A 23,168-nucleotide genomic window follows, 5' to 3' on the forward strand; every position below is an offset into this window, starting at 1 on the left:
GAGAGTAGGGCACTAGGGACAGAGTGAGTAGGGTCCGGGTTTCCAGGATGTAGGTGGGTCTGGCTGGAGTACACTGTTGCCCTGAGTGCCAGGTAAAGAGTATAGCCTTGGCTTGTGAGACCGCTGTTCCTGCGGGGGCCCCAGGGCTTGACCCGCAGAGCCAGCCCCATGTTCTCCAAGCTGATAGCATTGGTGAGAGCATGTTCTTGTGGCTTCCCTTCCAGGGGAACCATTGTCTTGGTTTCCTGGACATACCCCCAAGTGTGCAGGGTTCTGGGGCCTCCAGACTCAAATGGGTTACTGTTTTTTTTTAAAGATTTTACTTATTTGAGAAAGAATGAGCAAGAGAGAGAGAGTGCGAGTGCACAAGCAGGGGACGGGGGGACGGAGGGAGTGGGAGAAGCTGACTCCCCTCTGAGCAGGAAGGCCAGTGCAAGGCTCAGTCCCAAGACCCTGGGATCATGACCTGAGCCAAAGGCAGACACTTAACCGACTGAGCCACCCAGGTGCCCCAAACGGGCCACTATTTTTGCAGTGGCCTGGGATGCCCTGTGTTGAGCCCTGAAAGGATTCAGGGTGGGGAGGCCATCCAGCTGGTACTGAGCAAATGAGAAAGGTAGTCTTGGGCCTGCAGAGTCAGGTAGTGCTAAATCTGAACCTCCTGCTTGCCCATCCCCTGCCTTCGGGAGATCCTTATGCTCATGCAGGCTGTTACCCCAACACGAGAGCCCTGTTCCTCACACTCTCTTACTATGCAGTCCCTGTAAGCCTTTGGGTTTTTCCAAGCTCCATAACACCATTCAGACCCATAACAACCCATCACTGAGGATTACTCTTAGCTTCCGTGGCTCCTTACTACCACCAGAAGTAAATGCCAATTCCTTTACCACGCACAAGACTGGAAGCAGCTTCCCCGGCCCTGTCACCCGCCTCTCTTCTACCTGTGTTCTTTGCCAAGCCAAATGCCTCTCTCCTTCCTCTGAGCCATTGTTCACGCTCTTCCCTCTGTCTGGGCTGCTTGATCCTAAACAGTTCCAGAACGAACGCTCATCCTTCAGAGTGCGTCTCAAATGCTGACCATCTCGAAACCATGCCTAATCCCTCCCCACCAGGTGGCAGGCCTGCTCCCTCTTGCCTGCGCTTCTCGCCTCACAAGCTTCTCAGCAGATCGTTTTGTCTCCACTTTGCATGCGAGTCCTGTGTGCTGTCTAGCTTCCTCCCTGATGTTCGCCGCAGCAAGAGCCCCTCATGGCGGGGAATGCATCCCTATGCTGGCTCCAAAAGAGGAGAGGGTGCCCTTTCCAGGTGCTCAGGGACCATTTGCGACCTGAAATAAGCAGACAGGTGAGGCCGTGGTTCCAGGATGGACTGTGCTGCTGGCACAGCTGGATATGCCACAGATGCCCTGTGGAAGCTTATTCCCACCCTGGGTGCTGCTCTAACTTGTCCTGAGCAGAAACACAGCCTGGCTTCCTCAGGAATACTCTCAGCAGCCAGCTCCCTGGGCGGGCTGTCCGGGCAGGAGCCGGGCAAGGAGCGGGGACAGGAGCGGGAGGCACGGCCGCTTCCAGTGGCTTTGGTGATCCCCGTATCCTGGACTCCTCAAGAACAGAGACACGGGTTCTAGATGTTTGTGGAATTCAAGGCACTGAGTACTTTTTGTCCAAGATATTTAAACCTGAAGCTAGAAACAAGTCATTCTCACTTCTCAGATTGTACCCACGTACCCTTTAGGCAGTGTGAAATCCCAAATCCAGTCTGCTGGGCTTAAAAAAATATTTGCTGTTTGCATTGGCCGGGAATCGAACCCGGGCCTCCCGCGTGGCAGGCGAGAATTCTACCACTGAACCACCAATGCTCCAGCTGTGAGCGGCTGCGTGAGCGCCTCCCTTTAACCCCTGTCCGGAGCCTCCTTGTGGGTGCGCGATTCTCAGGATGCCAGGCCAGCCTCTGATGCTGCCACGTCAGCACAGCTGCAAGAGCAGAAAGCTGGGGGGGGGGGGGAGTGTGTCTGTGTGTGTGGGGGGGGATCGCTTTGCCTCAGACCTCAGGATAGAAACAAGAGTTGCTCGAGCCCCTTAGGGTGTGCGTGTGGGTGCGTGTGTGTGTGTGTGTGTGTGTGTGTGAGAGAGAGAGAGAGAGAGAGAGAGAGATTGCTTTGCCTCAGACCTCAGGATAGAAACGAGAGTTGCTCGAGCCCCTTAGAGTGTGCGTGTGGGTACGTGTGGGTGTGTGTGTGTGTGTGTGAGAGAGAGAGAGAGAGATTGCTTTGCCTCGGACCTCAGGATAGAAACGAGAGTTGCTCAAGCCCCTCCTCGGTAACAGCGCTCGGAGCCTCGGAGCGCGGGGAGCGTGGGTCCCGTTCCTGCGGTTCTCAGGTTTCACCCCAGCTCCCTGCCAGACCCCGGCCTGGGCCGAGCCCCTCGCTGGCAGAGAGCGCGAAGGCCCCCACAGCCCGGGTGCCTCCAGAGCAGGGAGGCGAGGCCAGACTCCCCGGCCCAGCTGCCGGAGGCGGCACGGTGAGGAGATTGGCTCCTCCAGCAGGATCTCTGACGGGAAGCCTGCCAGGAAAAGGCAAAAGAGCAGCCGTGCATTGGCCGGGAATCGAACCCGGGCCTCCCGCGTGGCAGGCGAGAATTCTACCACTGAACCACCAATGCTGTGCTGCTCCCTGCCGCAGCGGCAGGGCTTTTCTCAAGGGGCCGTGTCTCTGGACAGTCGCACAGGAGCTCTGGCGGTCCCTGCCTCGCCTGGCTAGTCGGTCCCGTTTGGGAAGCCAGGCAGGTGTCCAGAGAACCGTCCTTGCTGGGCCTGCTCCGGGAGGAGGAGGGGGAGGGATTTGGCCTATGGAACTGGCATTGAACGTGCACCTCGGTTGGTCCGCTCATAGCTCCTAGCCCCCTGGGGCCGGTTTGGTGGAATTTCACCTTGTAAAGATCAGAGAGAGACCTCGCAGGCCATTCGTGCAGCACCTTTCTGAAACAGCCATCCCTGCTCCCACATCCGCCAGCAGGGGAACCAGGCCTGTTTTGGTCCCACCTGCGCTCATGGTGTTTGGCCCAGAATAGGTGCCGAATGACTTGCTGCCTTAAATCCCCCTCTAATGGTGTCAACCCCTCACTGAGCAGCTGTTTTGTAGGAGGGCTTCTTGCCTCATAGGGCAGCACGTGTGTTTTTGAACAGCTCTAATTACTGGCAGGTTCCTGACATGGAGCTAGAACCACGTAGACTAATTGATACCCATTGGACTTAACTGTCCTTAAAATTTTTCGAAACAACTTGAGACCCATGCGGGCAGTGGTCCTGCCACGATGGACACAAACCAATTAGACAGTGAGTCCAGGCAGCTGCTTTGAGGAGTCTGTATTCTGTAGACAGCCCCTTGGCTGCTACGCTGGTAGCAGTCCCTCACCCTCGGATGATGGGACGGGTTCCATCCGTCTCACAGCTTCCCAAGATGCTCTTCCACCATGTTCTTCAAAAACCATAAGAAGCTTCCCTGTCACCCATGCTGCGAGATCCATTCTCCCTAATCTGACATGGCTAGAATGGCCAGAGCCAGTGATGTTCCATGGGGATTTTTCCATCTCCTGTCAAGCCAGCTCATGCAGTGCAGCCTCTCCGGGCTGCTACCAGAGATACCTAATAAAAACATAGATCTAAGCATGTCATCCTGTTGCTGGAAAACTGTTACTAGGTTGTCTTCCTTGAACTGTCTAGCTGCTCCTTCCACAGGCCGAACTCCTTGTCCTTCTCTGATTACACCACATCTCTTTCCTGTGCCTGAGATGCCTTGCCCTCTACCTGGAAAGTGCCTGTGGGTGTTTTCCAGACCCGACCCAAATGGCATCTCCCATTCAGCCCAAGGAGATCAGCGCATGACATTTTTCTGGCCTCTCTGGTATCACTTGCACCACATGATGACAGTTACTTGTGTGTATGTGAATATTGCCCACTGATCCAGTGCCATCCCTGGAAATGACGACACAGACTCAGAGAACCTCTCAGGTGTGGGAATGGGGGGGTTAGCCAGTGTCAACTAAAGGTGGTTGACCAGCTGGTCACATTGCAGTTTTTGGTTCCCAACAAGACATTCCCTTGCATTCTCTCTGATTCCCAGAAGTGAGGCAGCCCTGCTGTTCCACATTATGTCATGCACAAGGGAAACCGTGACCCAGAATAGGGAAACAAACCGAGACCCAGCCCGCACCTTCCAGTTGACAGCAGAACTGGGAGAGGCCCACCCTGAGATGCAGGACTCCTGATTCCTCTTTCTGAATAGGTCATCTCCCTGCCACACCCCTGACCCTGGAGCCAGCAGCCAGCATGGGGGGGGTAAGCTTGACTCCACTGGCCTGCAGCCCCTCTCTCCTCTCTCTCCAGGCTGGTCCGGGAGTTCGTGGCCCAGAACAACACCGTGCAAATCAAGCATGTGATCCAGACCCTGTCTCAGGAGTTCGCCCTGTCCCAGCACCCCCACAGCCGGAAGGGGGGCCTCATCGGCCTGGCCGCCTGCTCTATTGCACTGGGCAAGGTGGGCCTTTCTCCCGAAGGGACAGACACTGCAGCAGTGGCCTTCTCTCACCGCCCAGACCCAGCAGGCAGCCGTAGACTGCTGCTTTCCTCCCACTCTCACCACGCCTAAGACCAGCAAGGCTGGCTTTGCGGCACTGCAAGTCTCATCCCATGGCGTGGCACCTGGCCCTGGCCCAGGAGCCTACCTGGCTCAGGGCCAGCCCCACGCAGGGGAGCCGGGATGTCTCCAGGGGCCGGGGACCTGGCCCACAGTGAGCTGTGTCTCCTCCTGCCCCCTTGCAGGACTCAGGGCTGTACCTAAAGGAGCTCATTGAGCCGGTGCTGACCTGCTTCAATGATGCAGACAGCAGGCTGCGCTACTACGCATGCGAGGCACTCTACAACATCGTCAAGGTGGCCCGTGGCGCCGTGCTGCCTCATTTCAACGTGCTCTTCGACGGGCTCAGCAAGGTGACCACCCCTTCTGCGGCAGGGCCCCCGGGTCCCCACACCCCGTCTCCTAGATGTAGGCATCACAGATACATACACTGGTCTGTTCAGTCTCATTGCCATTTTCTTTCATGGCCTTGTATTGACTTTTGACGGGGTTTTTCTATTTCTCTATTGATTTTTATCGCATTTGATGAAAGCATCAGTCCACCACAGAGTGGAGGGGAAAAACAGCTTGAAAAGCCTTAACTCCTCTTATAGAAGGTGAGGATGGTGAATCCATAGTACAGACTGTATTTCCCCTGTGAGGGGAGCACCAGCCTGTAAGCTCTAGAAAAAGCTGCACTTAAAAGGCTGCAGAGCCCCTACCACACCCTCCTTAGCACCTCGATCAGCCCCACAAAGTACACGCCGAGGCACAGAATAGCCTGGAAGCTCTGCTGCCCACCACAGTCATTTCCAGGGCACCAGCCTCATAGCTGCCTTGGCCCCACCTCCAGGTGTGGAGAGAGGACCTGGCATTTTAGGATTGGAAACCCTTGAGGAAGGCTTGTGAGAACAAGCACCTGACCTGGAGGCAGCAGGTCCCAGAACAGAATGAGAAGTCTACTGCATTTCGGTTCCTTAGCCAGGTTCCATTTTGCCTGTCCCTACCTCCCCTCCCTTGCTTCAGTTTATTCCCTAAAAGAGATGTCTATTTATATTCCCGACTGTGCCAGGGACCTGGGCTATGGATTTTTTGTAGATTCCTTGTCCTATATATTGACTGTAACCGTCTGTTTCTGTATCTCTCATAGCTGGCGGCGGACCCAGACCCTAATGTAAAAAGTGGATCTGAGCTCCTAGACCGCCTTTTAAAGGTAGTATTTGGTCTTTGCTTTTGTTTTGGAATGTGTTTCTTCCATCTGTCTGTATAGCTTATAAACTGTATCCCTGGGGCTGCTCTTCCTAATTGTTAAAAATGTTTTCATTTACATATAGTAAAATTGACTTTGGTGTACAGTTCTTTTTTTTTGAGAGTGAACGAGAGAAAGAGCACAAGCAGAGGGAGGTTCAGTGGGAGAAGCAGATTCCTCACTGAGCAGGGGACTGAATGTAGGGCCCAATCCCAGGACCTCAGGATCATGACCTGAGCAAAGGCAGTCGCTTACCCAACTTAGCCACCCAGGCATCCCTGGTATACAGTTCTATGACAAGTGTACAGAGCTATGTCACCAACACAATCAAAATACAGAGACATTCTGTCACCCTAAACATCTCTTTGTGCTAGCCCCACTCAGGGCAAAGGAGACTGCCCACCACCTACCATCATCCCCTCCACCCCATGACTGGGGGTGCTTATGCTGAGCTCCCTGGGGCATTTGATCCAGATGATCAGTCCTCTTGACTTTGATTCCTGTTTTCACTCCAGCATTTTTGCTTGTCCTTTGGTCTGTGAGAGGGTGGTTCCTCCAGGACCTCTGCTACCTAGCATGGGCTCTGCCATTTTGTTCTGTGACCACCTGACCCCCTAGAGCTTTAGCCCTGGGGTCAGTCAGGTCAGCCTGCCCTTGGCTTCTGACTCTCAGCCGCTCAAATGCCTTTGATCCACAGGACATTGTGACAGAGAGCAACAAGTTTGATCTGGTGGGCTTCATCCCTTTGTTGCGGGAGAGGATTTATTCCAACAACCAGTACGCCCGGCAGTTCATCATCTCCTGGGTAAGGGCCAGCCCCACGACAGTTTCTCCAGCCGTAATGAGCCTCTAGCTTAGTAAAATCCGCCCTCTGGCACACCCTGGGCAGTTCTTGCGGCTGAGAGAAGCCTCATTATTATCCCTCTGATAGCCAACAACCTCAAGTAGTCCGAAACATGTTTATTCCAGCCTGCCCCAGAGCCTGTCATGTTTGCTTCAAGGAGGATACAGTTCTTTCCTTGCCCCAGGAAACACCTCCATTTCTCTTTGAAGCCAGTGGTGCTGTCCTTTCCCGGGCCTTCCCTTTTCCCTGTGGCATCAGAATTTCCTTGGAGCTAAGTCCCCATTCTCCTGCACACTTAGCAAGAGCCCTCTCCGCCAGGGGGCACCTGTGGTGCCGTGCACCACTACCTCAGCGGGGCTGCCTTCGCCCTGCCCAGTCCCAGAGCACCGGAGGAGGAGACGAAGGTTCACAGGCTGGTCTAATTTTCCCTCCTCATTTCCTACCCTGGCTCAGATCCTGGTTCTGGAGTCCGTGCCAGACATTAACCTGCTGGATTATTTGCCGGAGATCCTGGATGGACTCTTCCAGATCCTGGGCGACAACGGCAAAGAGATTCGGAAAATGTGAGTGGAGGGAGGGGGCGAGCAGCCACTCTGTGTGCACATATACCCCCACACCCGACAGACGGGGGTACCTCCAGACCCGCAGGAGAATAAGTTCCCTCTCTGCCTCCTGGCTCATGTGCTTCCTGCCTCGAGGAGCAAAAGAGTTCATCAGCCCCCAGCCTCCGGGAAGATAGTCATCTGGCAACTATGAGGTGTAGTCCCCCTCTCGGTAGCCTACGCAGAGCGGAAGCGGGCACCAGCAGAGGCTCCTCCAGCCCTGGCTGGCATATGCTATTTTCCTTCTCTCCTTGGTAGGTGTGAGGTAGTCCTTGGGGAATTCTTGAAAGAAATCAAGAAGAACCCCTCCAGTGTTAAGTTTGCTGAAATGGCCAACATCCTGGTGATCCACTGCCAGACCACAGGTGAGTGTGAAGGCTGCAGGGCCACTGCCACCTCCTCAGAAGCAGAGAGAGCTCTGGTAGGAGTATAAACCAGCACAACACTGGACCCGGGGTGGTGGGGTGCTGGGTCCTTGTGAGAAAGAGATTAGGGTCCTCCATCAATGTGGAGGCCCTTTGCTTGTTCTGACCCTGGAATAAGATCCAGAGACCCTCTTGCTGGGAAGCTTGGCATTTCACTATAAATTGAAATGCTTGGAGGTTGGGACTCTGAAGCTGTGACCTTCCATTGAGCATCAAACCACCAAAAAATGTGATTACCTAATATAGCAGCCACTTATTGTTAGTCATGAGTCCATAGGTCAGCTGAGTGGTTCTGTTCACTTGAGCTAGGCTTGACTGCTCTTGATTATGCACCTATAGTCATCTGAAGGGTCGTCTGAGGCTGCGTGGTCTGGGGTGGCCTCACTGATGTCTGGCAGTTAACTGGCTGTCACCTGGGGAGCCGGGACAGTTGGTCCATATGTCTCATCATCTAGCCTGCTAACCCAGATACATATATATGTCTCAAGACATATGGTAGAGGTGAGCAAGGCCTCTGGAGGCCTAGGTTTAAACCAGCCACACCTTCGCTTCCAACATCTTCTGGTGGCAATAGTAGGAAGGCCAGTCCAGATTCAAGCAGTGGGGAAGTGAACTCACCCTTTGACGAAAGGAGCTGTGGAGCCCTTTTCTGAGTGTGGAAGGTAGAGAATCAAGGCTACTCTTACATTGGCTACGAGATTGTTGTTCCCTCCCATCCTGGTACCTGTGTGTACCTTTGGAAGGCAAGAGAGTATCAGTGAGGCTAGAAGCAAGGCAAGCTCTCAGGTCCCCTCCCGTCCCATCCTCCAGGCATGGTCACTGGGAGGGAGCACTCGGGCTGCTCATGGTAACCCTCCTGGAACCCAATTCCTCTTCCAGATGACCTGATCCAGCTGACAGCCATGTGCTGGATGCGAGAGTTCATCCAGCTGGCTGGCCGAGTGATGTTGCCCTACTCATCTGGAATCCTGACTGCTGTCTTGCCCTGCCTGGCCTACGATGACCGCAAGAAAAGTATCCTTCACCCTGAGAGAGGAAACCAGAGTAGCCCCAAAGGAGACTATGAAGCTGAGGATCCTGGCGTGGGGGATGGGGGTTCCTTTAGGATCCATCGCCTCCAGATAGCCCCTGGCACCTAGGGAGCAAGCAGCACAGCAGGGCACGGACTGGGAGCACCAGGGCAGTGCCGGGGCCACGGCACTCCTGCCACTGGCCCTAAACCTCACCCTGGTTACGTATGGGAACTGGAGCAGCTCTCCCAGTTCCCACAGTTCAAGCCCCTGAGCTCATACTGCCCTGTCTTGGGTGGGGGATATCCTGTTGGTAGGAAGCCCACCAGGAAGGGTCCTACAAGAAGACAGGAGCATTTCATGGGGACTCGGTACAGACTGCCCACTGATCCACCTCGAGGGAGGACCAGGTCCCTGGCCAATGCCAGTGACCTCAGGTTGAGGGAACACCCCCTGGGTGGGGCTACTCCTTACATCAGCGGACTCAGGCATCAAGGAGGTGGCCAACGTGTGTAACCAAAGCCTGATGAAGCTGGTTACCCCTGAGGATGATGAGCCTGACGAGCTGAAGCCAGTGGTACAGAGGCAGGCAGAGCCCAATCCCGATGACTCCGTGGCCAAGCAGGAAGGGACAGCCACTGGTGAGTAGGCTCCGCCTCCTGCCCCTAGCCTCCCTGGGTGACTTGACTTGGGGCCTCGCCTAACCAACCAGAGCTGATTCCCATATGCGACTTGATTTAATTCTGGAAACAATCCAGTAAGGTAGAAGTTGCTGTTCTTCCTTATTGCCCAGATGGACACAGGGAAGACAGGTAACAGGACCAGGGTCTGGCCGCCACAGGGTAACAGAACCAGGATGTGAGCCCTGGCAGTCTGCCTCCAAAACCCATGCTCTCAACTCTTACTGCCTCAAAAAGCATTAAGCCTTTTTAAAATCTTTTCTGTGTCCAGCTGTGTTGTTTTCAATGTGGGAAGGTTCAGAGTCTGGCAGGAGTGCAGGTTGCAGGGCTCATGTGAGTCTTGGCCATTGCCATCCAGCCACCCAGAAGCCACCTGCCTCTGCTCTGCTGGCTGCTCCCAGGCAGAAGGCTAAGAAAGCCACAAATGCAGCTTATTCAGCCCTGGGGTTCTACCAACGTTGGTGTCTTTGCAAAATGAAATGGCTCTGCGGCCTCTCCCAACGTTACTGTCTTATTTGTCCATCACATGAAGGAAGCCACTCCTATGTCCATTAAAGTCTGAAATTTGACTCTATCAACATTATCTAGAACTCTGACTTTGCGGGGCAGGGGGCCTATCCTCACTAAGAGGGCTCTGATCAGCTTGCGGGTAATGTTCTCCTTGTGGAGTCAGCCAGAGAGTAAACTGATGCAGAGCTTACTCAGTATTTTTAAGGCTAATGGACTCAGTCTGGAACCTGTAAGTCCAGGAGCCAAAAGAGTTTCTCAAGCATTTTTCTCCCATTGCCCTTCCCAGATGTCTCTTGCACATGTGAGCAGTGTGCGGGCATGTGAGCCCCCTGGGCCTCCTGTGCTCTCAGCTGGCTGAACCGGCAGCATTCCACACTGCAGCGTTCCAGGTGTCGGGTTACAGCTGTGCATGGCCTTTGTGAGCTGTAAGAGCAAAACAGCTGGAAGCAGGGCCGCACTCCAGCGCAGCATTGGTGGTTCAGTGGTAGAATTCTCGCCTGCCACGCGGGAGGCCCGGGTTCGATTCCCGGCCAATGCAGATGCGGGGAACTTTTTGGCAAATCCTTGGAAAAGATAGTGTGGCTCTCCAAGGCAGAGCTTTCTTACTGGGAGAACCTAGAAGAATCACAGGGATAGACATGTTTTGTAAATTTTCACTGATGTATGAGTATTTTATTATCTTTTCATTTTTTGATTCTCATTTTAGAAAATTTAGACAGTAGAGAAAAATATAAAAAAGCAAGACTGTCCCCACCAAGAGGCAATTAGTGTGATCTCAGAATATTTTTTCCATTATGTACACGTAACATGTAACAACATGTTTTCCATATTCATATATTCTTTTCCACTATATATGGAAACCATATGAAATCATATGGTTTACATAATTCCACATCCTGCTTTGTTTGTGTGAAGGCTTCTTTTGGTTTTTGTTTTGTTTTTGGCTTGACAAGTTGCAACTTACAGAAGTTTTGAATATTTTATACTGACTCTAAAAGTCAGTGCCTCTTAATGGATTGAGTCAGAAAGTAGAATAATGGTTGCCAAGCTGGAGGGAAAGAGGGAACTGGATAACTGGTTTCTTTAGGGAGTGGTGGAAGTGTTCTAGAATGAAATAGTGGTGACACTTAAATAACTTTGTGGATTTACCAAAAATCACCCAGTTGTATGCTTTAAAATGGTGAACTTTATGTTATGAAACTTTATGTATGTGAAATGTGTCTCAATTTTTTAAATAATGTTGTTGCCTCTTCCCCCAAAGTGGAACCCAGCAGCCCTTAACCCACCTTTTCTGCTTACGTGACAACAAGTCAGGCCCTCTGGGGAGGAACCCCTGTATTCCGCAGGTTGTGGCAGCTGCTAAAAACCTGCCACCTGGGGCATTGGTGGGTCAGCAGTAGTATCCTCACCTGCCAGGGTGCCATTGTCAGCCAAGGCAGCTTATTTTATTCTCTTAGATAGTTTTCCTAAGCACTCTTGAAACAGCTCTCTGCTTAGGATACTCTCAGTAAGACCAGGATACATTCAGGCAGCTTGGCCCTGGATTTTACTGCCTCATAAACAGCATTTCAGCAGATGCAAAGCTTAGTTTATGGTAGTTCCTGGAGATGATCACAGCTAATCTGGGGGCTCCATATCCACTCCAGACCTGCTTGGCTCATAACTGCCTTTTTATCAAAGTGCCAGGAAAAGGTCCCAGCAAGCCAGGAGACAGCAATGATTCAGCTGGTCTAGCTGATAGGTTCATCCCAGCCTTTGCCTCTTTTTCCTATTACTATTTTGTTCCAGCCCCGGTCACCTGGCTAAGGGCAGAAACCTCCTGCCTCGTTCCGTCTGTGGAAGGTGTGGAAGGGCAAGACCTATGATGAGGCTGTCAGCCAAGCCTTCTGTGCATGAGCCTCACATCTGAGCACGGGGCCTGCGTTGAGTCACACTGTTTCCCAGTCCCTCTCTGCTTGCTCTGGCTGAACCTGGGCCCTGTGACTTCAGGGGTACATAATGCATTGTCCTTTCTCTGAGTTTCCACAGCTCTCCCTTTCCTCTCCATGATGCTGCGGGATTGTCTCAGGTGTCCTAGCCCAGGTTCTGGGATCAGAAGGGCCTGCTGGTGAGTCCTGGCTCTGTGACAGGACTACCTTTTTGTTGCCTTTGGACAAGCCACTTCGCCTTTTTAAGCCTCAGGTTCTTTATTTGCTAAACAAGTATAACAGTAATATCAGACTTATAGTGTGATGGTGAGCTTTAAATAAGATTTTTGCTTATAAAGCTCTTAGTATGTGGCAAAGGCCAGACACTCTCAGCAACAGGTGCTTTCATGTCAAACTGTTTTAATACATGTGTATCACATATCCATTCACTTAGCAAAGTTCTCAGGGCAGGGCTTTTGTATCCTTGTTTTTTACCACCAGTATTTCTTTTTTTTTTCTTTTTTTTATTTTTATTTATTTATGATAGTCACAGAGAGAGAGAGAGGCGCAGAGACACAGGCAGAGGGAGAAGCAGGCTCCATGCACCGGGAGCCTGATGTGGGATTCGATCCCGGGTCTCCAGGATCACTCCCTGGGCCAAAGGCAGGCGCCAAACCGCTGCGCCACCTAGGGATCCCACCACCAGTATTTCCCAGAGGGTAATGAGCCCCTGGTAGGTCCTAAATTAGGGACTATAGAGGGTTAGGGATAGAAGTTCATGTGGCAGGTGAGGGGCAGAGCTGTAAATAGAGTTTCTAGCAGAGGGTTTGCAACCATTGTTGGTGGACATGTAAGGGAATCCATCCGTTTGTAAGACTTTGATGGGACTGGATATATCAGCAGCTCCTACAGACCCTGCAGATGCAGGTGAATCAGACCCAGGTCCTGCCTGTAGGGAGCTCAGGGGCAGACCCACAGTTGATTAATGATGTGGCCCTGTACGTGGTCACAGAGGACTGTGGCCATGGAGGTCATTTGAACTGAATCTTTTCCTTCTCATTAGCTTCCACTCTGCCCCCACCCCACCCCCATATTATACATGTCTCTTGTAGAGATATAGGGAGAAGAAGCTTTCCTAGCAGGGGAAGCACAGAGTAAACGAGTAAAATATGTTGTCTGGTAGATGCACTTGGCAGCACGTGTCAGAAGCCATAAACTTTTAAGAATTTGTCCTTAAGAAATAAATAGAGATACAGGTAAGGTTTTTCATTTTAAATGCCTAACAAAGGTTAGCTCACCTATCATCATAACAAGCCTATGCGGTAAGCACTGGTGACCCCATTATACAGGTGAGGGAGGGGCTGGAGGTGAAGTCAGGTCAGCTGCCCATGGTCACACAGTAAAGAGGTCCTCTAGTAAAGAGGAGAGTCCAGGCTTAGACTTAGGCCCAAGGGCTCTGAGTCTATGCTGTTGGTGCTGTTGATAATGCAGTTCTCTGAGGAGGGAGTTAATACCAACAGGGAAGCCACAGATTTACAGCTGACTGGGAATGGGAACGTTGCAGAGTAAAACAATATACCATTTTTACTCATCAACTTGGCAAAAATGTGAAAGATCATAATATCCCTGTGTGAGGCTTGGTGGGGATTGACTGCTCCTCCGTTCCTGAAGTGCATTTATTATTGGTAGAACTTTCCTAAGGAGCAGCTTATCAATATGGAATAAAATATAAAATGCCTGACCCTTTCCCCAACAGTACTGCCCACACGGGATCCTGGAGAAATGTGCTCACCCAGGAAGAAACATGGGAGAGACATAAGAGTAAAAGTAGGAAACAGTTGAAATTAATTTGAAGCCGATGTCTGACATTACATCATTTCATCTGCAAACGTGCATGGCTCTAGAAGTCAAGAGGGAGGAGGCTGCCAAGGGCATGGAGTCCAGGCCACCAGGCCAGGCCAGCCCACCCAGGCCTCCCTGCAAGTCCTCCTCCCCTTTGGGCCCAGATCTGTCCCATCACGTGCAGCCCATGCCTGTCCCCACTAAGCTAGGCCCCAGCCCCTCAAGGGCCTTTGGGGCTAGAGGAGACAGGCAGCTTGGAGCCTTTCTGTTCAACATGGAAGTCAAGGCCCCCTTTACCATGATCCACAAGAATAACACTGCTTTAGGACATAGTACAAAGTGTTAAAAAAAAAAAATCGCAGAAAATGTACTCTGATTCCATTTACGTTACAGAACAAAAAGAAAGCAAAAGATGAGGAGAGATACTTGCTAACCAGTAAAGTAGTTGCCTGCATATAGAGTGAAGTAAGATTGAAGGTTAGGGAGAGATGGGGCATGCTTTGTTTTGCTTGAAATTTTCAGAATGAGAACATTTCACTTGTATAGTTTAAAACTTTTAAGAGGCCAAGGGTGGTACCATCTGTATATATTTATATACAATATATAAAAGTTCTAATTTTTTAATTCACAGAATAAAAAAATATATATATATATATGCCCATAATGAGATGGATGGATGCATGGTTGGATGGGGAGGGACAGCTTTTCCTGATAGAAAGATTCCAATTAATAAGTATAGCAGGACAGAGAAAAACAGAAAATCAGCATTAGAGGAACTCAACAGCAATCATCATTATAGATCTACCAATGGATGCCAAAATCAGCAGGGGAATGTTTGAGGAAAAAAAACGAATATTTGCCTAGTCTCAATTACCTTCCCCAAGTTATTTATTGATTACAAAAAAGGAGACTGACAACTTACAGGAGAGAAACCAGCAGACACTGCCACAGTCAGTGATCAGTTTAGCATCAACCGTAACAAGACATACATCACATACCCCCAAAATGATCCATGGAGAAAGCATAGCACTTTGGTGGCATTCTTCCAAAAACATGTAACCTCAACCTCATCAGGAGAAAACACAAGACCAACCCAAATGACAACATATTCTACAAAGTAACTGACGGCTTCAGTGATCCTGAAGTCATGAAAGATAAGGAAAGCTTGCGGAATGGTCACAGATTCGAGAGGACTAAGGAGACAGGACAACTTAATGCAGTATGTGCTCCCAGATTCTATGCTAGAACAAAAGATGTGAGTGGAAAAACCGGTAACATTTTAATTAGGTCTGTAGTTTTGTTATTAATAGTCTTGTATCATTGCTACTTTACTGGTTTGATAATGTATCTTGTTAACATTAGGAGCAACAGTGTGAGGAGCACTTGGGTGGCTCAGTGGTTGAGCATCTGCCTTTGGCTCAGGTCACAATCCTGGGATCCTGGGATTGATTCCCGCATTGGGCTCCCTTCAAGGAGCTTGCTTCTCCCTCTGCCTATGTCTCTGCCTCTTTCTCTGTGTTTCTCATTAAAAAAAAAAAAAAAAAAAAGCAGTGGGGTAAAGGGTAAACAGAATTCTGTACTATTCTTGCAACTTTTCATAAATCTAAAATTATTAAGAATATAACGTTTTTTGTTTTTTTAACTTAAGAGAATGGAGATCACAGCCTAATACCCCCTAGCTCTCAGCAATTTCTATGTTCTGTCTCCATAGATCTGCCAGTTCTGGACATTTCATACAAATAGAATCATATGATATGTGGGCTTTTGCGAACTAGGTTCTTTTACTTGGCATGTTTCCAGTGTTCATCCATGTTGTAGTACATGCCAGTATATCATGCCTTTCTGTTGCTCTACAGTAGTCCATTGTGTGACTCTAACACATTTTATTTATCCATTCATCTGTTGATAGACATTCAGATTGCTGTGAACATGGTGCTTGGTTCCGGCATGGACAGAAGTGTCCTTTTTCTGGGGTATATATCTGGGAGTGGAACTGCTGAGTCGTAGGGCAACTGCATTGAGCCCTTAAGGAATTGCCAGGCTGTTTGCCAGAGCAACCACACAATTTTACATTCCCACCAGCAGGATCCGAGGGTTTTCATTTCTCCACATTCTCACACCACTTATTATGTTTGTTTCAGCCATCCTAGTGGGTGTGAAATGGTACCTCCTTGCAGCTTTGACTTACATTTCCCTGATGGCTAATGATGTAGACTATCCCAGGAGTCGTTTTTAATATCCACTGCCCTCGGGCCAGCAGTCCTTTCTGAAATTTCCCAGACGTGTTAGCACTGGTGTCCTCCTTTTGAGATCACCGTGCCTAAAAACATACAAGCATGAATACTATGCAGAAAGCTCTGGGGAATGATTGGCATTGTGTCCTCAGGGCTCCTGAGCTACAGTCTTTTTTCAAGAGCCAGAGTCAAGGTGCGGGGAACCTAGAGAGTCTGTGCCCTTATATCGGGGATCGTGTTCATTCAGAAGACCCCAGCAGCCCTTTAGCATGACACCTCGTTCCTCTCACTGTCTCTAGGAGGCCCCGATGGTTCTTGTGACTCAAGCTTCAGTAGCAGCATCAGCGTCTTCACGCCAGCCAGGTAAGTGGTTTGTGCCAGCCAAAGGTGTTTGTAGAAAACAAATGGTCTAGATCTTTCCTGAGTGCAGGAAATGGCAGTGAAGACTCAGGGAAACTGAGCAAACCCAGTCTACCCAGTTCTGTTGGGGAGGGATTAGAAGGTGTTGGAGGTAAGTACAAGTTGTAAAAGTATAAGCAATGGATGGTGGCTGCAAGGAGACCCTTGCAGACGCCCCTGCCTGGAATTTTTGCTTGTCAGGGTAATGAGACTGACAAGGGGAAGGCCATTCTGGGGTCTGAGACTGCATAGACTGGGCAGCAAGAGCTTCCTCCCCCAAGCGCCAGGTCGGCTGTAATAGCACAGCCTTCCACGTGGGGGCGGTGCAGGCCAAACAGCAAGATCACTCCCTTCCTCGAAGTTCCCTGTACCGCATGCAGGGTGATTGATGACCTTCCCCTGGAGGGAGATCTCACCATTCTGCCTCTATCTGAGTCTGCTGGACTTGCCCTTTGTCAGTTTTTCTTTGGGCAGAATTAGCACCTGTGGGGCCGCAATGGATGGTATTCTCCTGCAGGGGGTTTCTTCCCCCTAAATTCAACACTGAACCTAAGCCCTGGGGAACCGTTTAGTCTCTCAAGAAGAGAGAATCTGCACTCCGCAGACCTTTAGGATCTTTCCTCCTCTTGTATCATTTTTTTCATTTATCCTTCTCTCTAAGGACCCAGTGGAGATTTTCAAAGTGTGTGGGTACGGACTATAAATGTGGCTTGCTCCTAATCGTTTGAGCAAGTCAATAACCATTAATTCATTGACTTGTCCTGTTATGTTGTCACATACCCCAGCATACCTGCATGTGTTCAGCCCTGCGGGTTCCTAGGTAGAAATGTGATCCCTGAATGTGGCCCCCAATCTTAAGGTTCTCTGATGGGGAGGCAGACACCAGGCAGTGATTTCTGTGGTGGGGGACTCAGGGTATTGGGGGTGAGCCATGGTGCCTGAGCTGAGGCTCGCTGGAATAGTGGCTGACAAGGATGATCACTTGGTGAGTGCCTCGTAGGCCCACTGTGCCAAGTACTTTGTGTCACGTCATTGGATTTTGCTGATGTTTAAATCCCAGGGGGTCATTAGTAGTATTTCCATTTTTGGGCTGAGGAGGGACAGAAGATCTGGACTGCTGTGTAGAGAAGGGATTTAGGAGGGGCCAAGTGAATGCAAACCAGTTAGGGGCCACTGCTGCCACCCTGTAAGAGGGGAAAGAGGCTCAGCCCAAAGAGGTGGCCTTACATGGAGAAAGTTGGATTTTTTTTTTTATCTGTTTTGAAGGATGAAGTGACAGGGTTTGCAGATGCATGTGTTGGAGTAAGAGGAGAGACATGAGGGAAAGAATAACTTCTAGATTCGGAGCTTGAGCCAACTCAGGATATCCTGGCATTTCCCAAGCTGAGGTGGAAGGAGGAACAGGTGTGTGAGTGGGCCACTCAAGGGCTCTGTGCCATGTGGCTTTGAGTACCCCCGGGGGTGGTTAAGGAGGCAGGTTTGGATCTCGGATTCCGGAGCTGGGGGAGGGATCTGGATGGAGGTGCGGGGAGATGGTGCCCTGCAGAGGGGTCAGCTGTTGTTCTGAAGGCCATGGGAGCCTGATGATAAGTGGCACTGCCAGGTGCAGACCTGTGACTTGGCACGTCCTCTGGCAGCCCGAAGGAGGGTAAATGAGGGAGAGGCAAAAGTAAGAGCACAGGAGCCTGTTGCTGACTCGTCACTGTTGTCTAGGCTACAGGAAATTGTCCGGCTCCACCAAAGTGGCATTGGGAGGTGAAGGGAGGTCTAGGAAGAGGCAGAGATCAGACATCACTGCCCGACCATGCAGGCGAGCACAACCCACCCCTGCCTTGCCGGGGAGGCAGGGGTGCCATTTGCTGGGGCAAGTCTAAAGGCTGAGGTTAGGAACTACCTAATTGGAACCAGGCTTTGGTTTATACCTGTCATTCAGGAGCCAAATCCTCCCCCTTCTAAAATTAAAAAACCAAGAACGAATCATCTCATGTTTTCTGTCTCCCACAAATGGCGATACCCTCATGGCAACTGCCAATCTGAGTCAGTAGCTGTGCCAGATGGAGGGTGCCCTTCAGAGTCATGAAACTTAAGCCACGGTGTCTGGGCCCCCCTCTCCTTGGAGTTGGCAGCTAAGGACAGTAGGGTTGGTGCATGCTTCCTCCAGTAGGTGCTGCCAGAGGAGGACTGAGCTTGGGCAAGAAGGCACCTTCCAGGATCACCAAGAAACAAAACCTACCCTGTGACTATCCAGACCTGCTGCCTGCCCTCAGCTCCCATGAATCCTCTGCAAAGTGGAGTCCAACCACCTGGGCACACATCTTGACTCTGTGACCCTGGGCAAGCCGTTTAACTGCTTCCTGCCTCAGCTTCCTCATCTGTAAACTGGGTGCAATGATAGTACCTACCTCCCAGGCGTTTGGAGCTCATGTGAGTTGAATAGGTAAAGAAAATAGAATGGTGCCCAGCCCTCAGAAAGCACTTTACATGTTTTAGCTACAGATACTATTACAAGAACCTCATTATTATCCCCATTTTACAAAAGAGGAAACAAGCCCAGAGAGGTTAACTTCTTGCCCGAAGTCACTCAGCTACTTAGTGGCCAAGTTGGAATTCAAGCTCAGCTGGTCTGACCCCCACTTCCACCAGTGTGACCTTTATTGGTTGCACTGGGAGAGTTACAGAAGCTTTGCATGTCAGCCTCCCCCACTCACCTGACATGGAAGCACAGAACAGGTGTTGCCATGCACACAGGCTTCCACTCCAATGCCCTAGGCCTCGCCAAGGGCCATGGTGTCATCAGCGACATTCAGGATAGGTCTCCTGGTATAGATGGCTGCATAAAGGCAAGCAGAAAGATCTAGAATTCAGTGCTTCCCAAGCTTTAGCATCAACTAATGAAAGGAAGTTGTAAAGATACTTTATAAAAAAAAATTGAATTCAGAAGCCATTCTTTATTTATTAACCTTTGTCCTAATTTGATTAGAGATGAAACATGAGTACCAAAAGAAGTTAGATGAAGTACTGCCTCTCCGAGAGAACCACTGGAATTTATCATTATTTGTTGGTAGTTTCAGAAGTCTTATTTTAAAAATCAGTATTTTAATAGCCACAGTAGTGCCATGCATTTGGAAAATGTAGTACATATATGTATATGTAAGACATTAGTTATGAGATGCTTTATGAGAAAAATGCTCACTGGAAATGGAGTTCTGCAGACACCTTGAAATAACTCAGAAGCCCCCAGGAGTGACTAGTCTAGACTTTTTGGAACTGACGCAGAAATGTATTTTAAGCTATGAGTGAGCTCCCTTCTGCTCTCTGGGTGAGGGAAGCCCAGGTGGAGGCTGCCCCATCCCAGACTCCAGGCCTGCAGCAGGTCAAGAGCCCGTACACCATGCAGCCTGCCCTCCGGAGGAAGAAGGGCTCAGGTTCTCGCAGAGTTCCGGGAGTGCCGGCAGAGCAGGTGGGGAGTCGCACTCACAGCAGCCAGCCCCACCCGGTGGAGCCACTGAGAGCTGCCTCCTCTACAGTGAGTGAGATCTTTGGGCCACGAAGATCAGTCTGGGGCGTGCCTGCTTCCCATGAGACTCCCCTCCAGCCAGCCAGGGGCAGCAAGCCCCAGGGAGAGTGTCGAGCTCTAAGGGAATGGGATTTCATTGCCTGGCCACATGGCCTTGGACAGATCCTGTGCTGTCACATCTGTGCACTGAAGGATCAGGTTACTTGAACTGTGAGGTCCCTTCTAGCTCCCGTGTTCTTGGCTGGTTGAAGCTGACACCTGCCTCACTAGCAATCTGAAGGTGCCCACGTCCGGGGAATTCTGCTGTAGGAAGGACAGAGGACGGTAGTGCACAAAATGCTGCCAGTTCTCACACACTGGGCCCATGAAATCCTTCATTGTTTGGCCTTGACGCTTTACTACCTGAGGGAGATGCCACCATGGGCTGGCACTTGCTTTGTCCCTCAGTCGAGATGCTGAGCTGGCCTGAAGCATGTTGGGACCACAGTGAAGCAAGGAGCCCAGCTGGCCCAGGGACCATCTAGGGTCTTGGACCTCTTTTTGGGCTGCTTGGATCTGGAGTGCCCCCACCCCCCGCCCCACAGATCAGCCCCAGGCCTTTCCAGTATCCTCTCTCACCCCACATAGAGACTTTGTCTACCGTACTGACAAAAAAAATATATTGAAAGGTGTATGTGACAGCCCCTTTCTCCCTCCAGTACACAGGGCGCTGCCGGGTCTGACTTGGTCAGGGAGTGGCCAGCCCACTGACTGTTCTGCTGCCCCTGCCAGGGGACAGTTGGAAATAGACTCTCCTGAGCCTGGCCCGTTAGCAGGCAGGGCTGCGTGGTGGGTAAGACTGCTTTAGACTCAGACTGCTCACACTCAAAATTGCTGGCTTCACCACTTCCTGGGCCCGATTGGCAGGGTTGAGTTGGGGGAGCTGCTGGGCTTGGCACTGCCTTCCTCCCCACCAGAGCTTAGGACACAGCCGTTGCTTGCCAGTGCAGTTCTGACTCCCCCAGGGCAGTGAAAACAAGGCCTTGCCCCCAAGGGGGCCGTTTCAGCTAAGAAAGTAGTGGTGGCCTGCCAAGCACAGGGTCCTTCTGGCACCCTGGTGCCCACGTCCAGGGAATTCTGCTGTAGGATAGGGCAGAGGACGGTAGTGCACAAAATGCAGCTCCCCATATGGCAGCTGAGTGTCCTGCAGCTCCTGCTAGGGAAAGGGACTCACTATGGGCTGGGCACTCACCAGGGTAGGAGATAGGAGGCAGGGATGGGATGGCTTCCACTCGTTCCTCACAGCCTCCTGAGCTCCTACTTTGTTAAGACCGTGGGCTGTGCTTAGGTTTCTAGAGCTTCTCCAGCTTCTCAAGGAGAGAGCTATAATAGCATGCTGGAAGGAGCCAGGTAGGCCAGCAGGATGGGAAAATGAGGCACTCAGAGATAAGACAGTAAGTCCTGGTCACTGGCAGGAAGACACTGGGAATGTCTAGGAAGTTGTCAGAGAAGGAGGGAAGATGCTCTGGAAGCCGTAGGGTAGATCGCTAGCCTGACACTGCCGCACTGTGTTGTCTATGGCGGTAGCCGCTGTCATGGGGCTGCTGGGCATGTACAGTGTGGTTGGTCTGAACAGAGATGTGCTGTCAGGGTGAGGGGGCGAGGTGCATGCTGGATTTCAAAGACTTGGGACACAGAAAACACGACGTATCCCATGAGTGATGTGTATATTGATTTTTATATTGTTTATGTGTTGAAATGATACCCTTTGTGTATGTGTTAAACTCATTAAAAGATATATCATTAAAATTTTACTTGTTACTCGTTAGTACAAAACTTAAAAGTGTAAAATTTCACATGTGGCTCACATTATGGTTCTATTAGACAGTGAGCATAAGAGAGGAATCGATGAAGAGACTGGCTAGGAGCTTGTGTTTGCCACCCTGGACTTGTCTGTGCCTTAGTTTCCCTATCTGTCTTAGACTCCCAAAGAATCTAGATGTTTGGGTATTCTCAGAAGATCCCAGAACTCCCAGCCACATGACTCCTGGGGAAATCTCAGTGACAGCCCCAGCCAGAGGCTCAGGGCCACGGGTCCCGTCACTTGCACACTCAGTCCCCCCACCCCACCCCTGCCCACTACTAGAGGACAGAAGTGACATTCTCACCCCTGAAACGAGCACCATGGGAAATCATCAAACCATAGTAAATAGCGGTTCCATTGAGCAGTTACAGAGCTGAGAATGGGGCCCTTTAGGAATTCACATCAGATGAGCTTCAGAGAGGCTGCAGGCGAATTAGGGAAGCACAGGCATCAAGTTCCTGCTGCAAATGAATAATTGAGCAGCCTAGAAATACCACACAAGACCGTTTTGTACAGGCAGGCAGCTGAACTACCTGGCCTGGGTCCTCAGGAAAGGCAGCCCCTGAGCTGCACCTGTCAGGACACCTTTAGGCAAAATACGGTATGACTCGTCGCAGGAAGGGAGCCACTTCTTGACATCCTTAGGTTCTCTGCCCGTGCTGTCCCCATCCCTGAAAACTCCAGCCTTTTCACGGGAACCATGCTTTGGGCAGAAGGCTGTGTCACTGTCCTAGCAGCCTCTGACCCTCTGAGGGCTCCTCGGCAGGACTTCTCTCTGCCCAGGGATCACCGAGGCTTTGGGCCAGGGAACCTGAGCCCCACTGGAGCAAAGCACAGTCTCAACAAGCTCTGTTTCCCAGAGGCAGAGGCTGTGTTGCCTCTTCCCGGCTCAGACAAAACTGTTACAACTTCACAAGCAACTCTCAAGGCTTCTCAACCAAGCCAAACCCTGGTCCAAGTGGCCTGGAGTATGGCAAGATCTAAAGCCATGACCTCTGTTCTTACGCGAGAAAAGTTCTTCATCTGCCTGGTAAAAAACCTGTTGACTCTCAAGGGCTGTTTTTAGGACTTTCCCCTGGACTCGTTGGATGTGGTGGTTTTGTTTTATCAACGAAGGGTCTGGACTCAATGCTCTGAGAATGCTAAACAGCCTTTGAGGCTTGAGGTCTGCTGGGACCCAGCTTGGTGACATCAGAGAGGTTTTTTCCTGTCCAAGCCGGGCTAGTGCTGGGGAAGTGGGGTGGGCACACAGCAGACTGGCTCTTCACCTCACCTGTGGTTGTCACAGCTCCAAGCCTTGGAAAGAGAGGAGGGAAATCAAGGAGTAAAACCAGCCCTCCGTGAGCCATACCAAGGGTGTATGCCACCTGCCCTTCCCAACCACTGCACCCACGACAGTGAAGCAGAGTGTGGTTCTGAGCACAGAGCCGGGGTGGTGCTGCAGCCTAGGGAGAGGGGTTCCAGTGCCTTCAACTCCTGTCTCCTCCCTGATCT

General features: G+C 51.0%; 1 protein-coding gene and 3 non-coding genes across 4 annotated transcripts in view; 2 read left to right on the forward strand and 2 right to left on the reverse strand.

Moving 5' to 3' along the window:
* The window catches only part of VAC14 (VAC14 component of PIKFYVE complex), a 100,497-nt gene that overhangs the window by 7,602 nt on the left and 69,727 nt on the right, over nucleotides 1–23,168 (forward strand). Inside the window, exons 2-10 of the mRNA XM_077890073.1 lie at nucleotides 4,384–4,534; nucleotides 4,819–4,986; nucleotides 5,763–5,825; nucleotides 6,559–6,666; nucleotides 7,159–7,268; nucleotides 7,566–7,672; nucleotides 8,612–8,746; nucleotides 9,231–9,383; nucleotides 16,215–16,278. Coding sequence (XP_077746199.1) covers nucleotides 4,384–4,534; nucleotides 4,819–4,986; nucleotides 5,763–5,825; nucleotides 6,559–6,666; nucleotides 7,159–7,268; nucleotides 7,566–7,672; nucleotides 8,612–8,746; nucleotides 9,231–9,383; nucleotides 16,215–16,278 — 1,059 coding nt within the window. The remainder of the gene's footprint in view (nucleotides 1–4,383; nucleotides 4,535–4,818; nucleotides 4,987–5,762; nucleotides 5,826–6,558; nucleotides 6,667–7,158; nucleotides 7,269–7,565; nucleotides 7,673–8,611; nucleotides 8,747–9,230; nucleotides 9,384–16,214; nucleotides 16,279–23,168) is intronic.
* TRNAG-GCC (transfer RNA glycine (anticodon GCC)) lies at nucleotides 1,788–1,858 on the reverse strand. The gene has a single exon. It is a non-coding gene; the product is annotated as a tRNA-Gly (tRNA).
* TRNAG-GCC (transfer RNA glycine (anticodon GCC)) lies at nucleotides 2,590–2,660 on the reverse strand. Its single transcript has one exon. It is a non-coding gene; the product is annotated as a tRNA-Gly (tRNA).
* On the forward strand, nucleotides 10,400–10,470 carry TRNAG-GCC (transfer RNA glycine (anticodon GCC)). The gene has a single exon. It is a non-coding gene; the product is annotated as a tRNA-Gly (tRNA).

This window comes from Canis aureus, chromosome 3, assembly GCF_053574225.1.
Source record: "Canis aureus isolate CA01 chromosome 3, VMU_Caureus_v.1.0, whole genome shotgun sequence".
NCBI classification, from domain to species: Eukaryota; Metazoa; Chordata; class Mammalia; order Carnivora; family Canidae; genus Canis; species Canis aureus.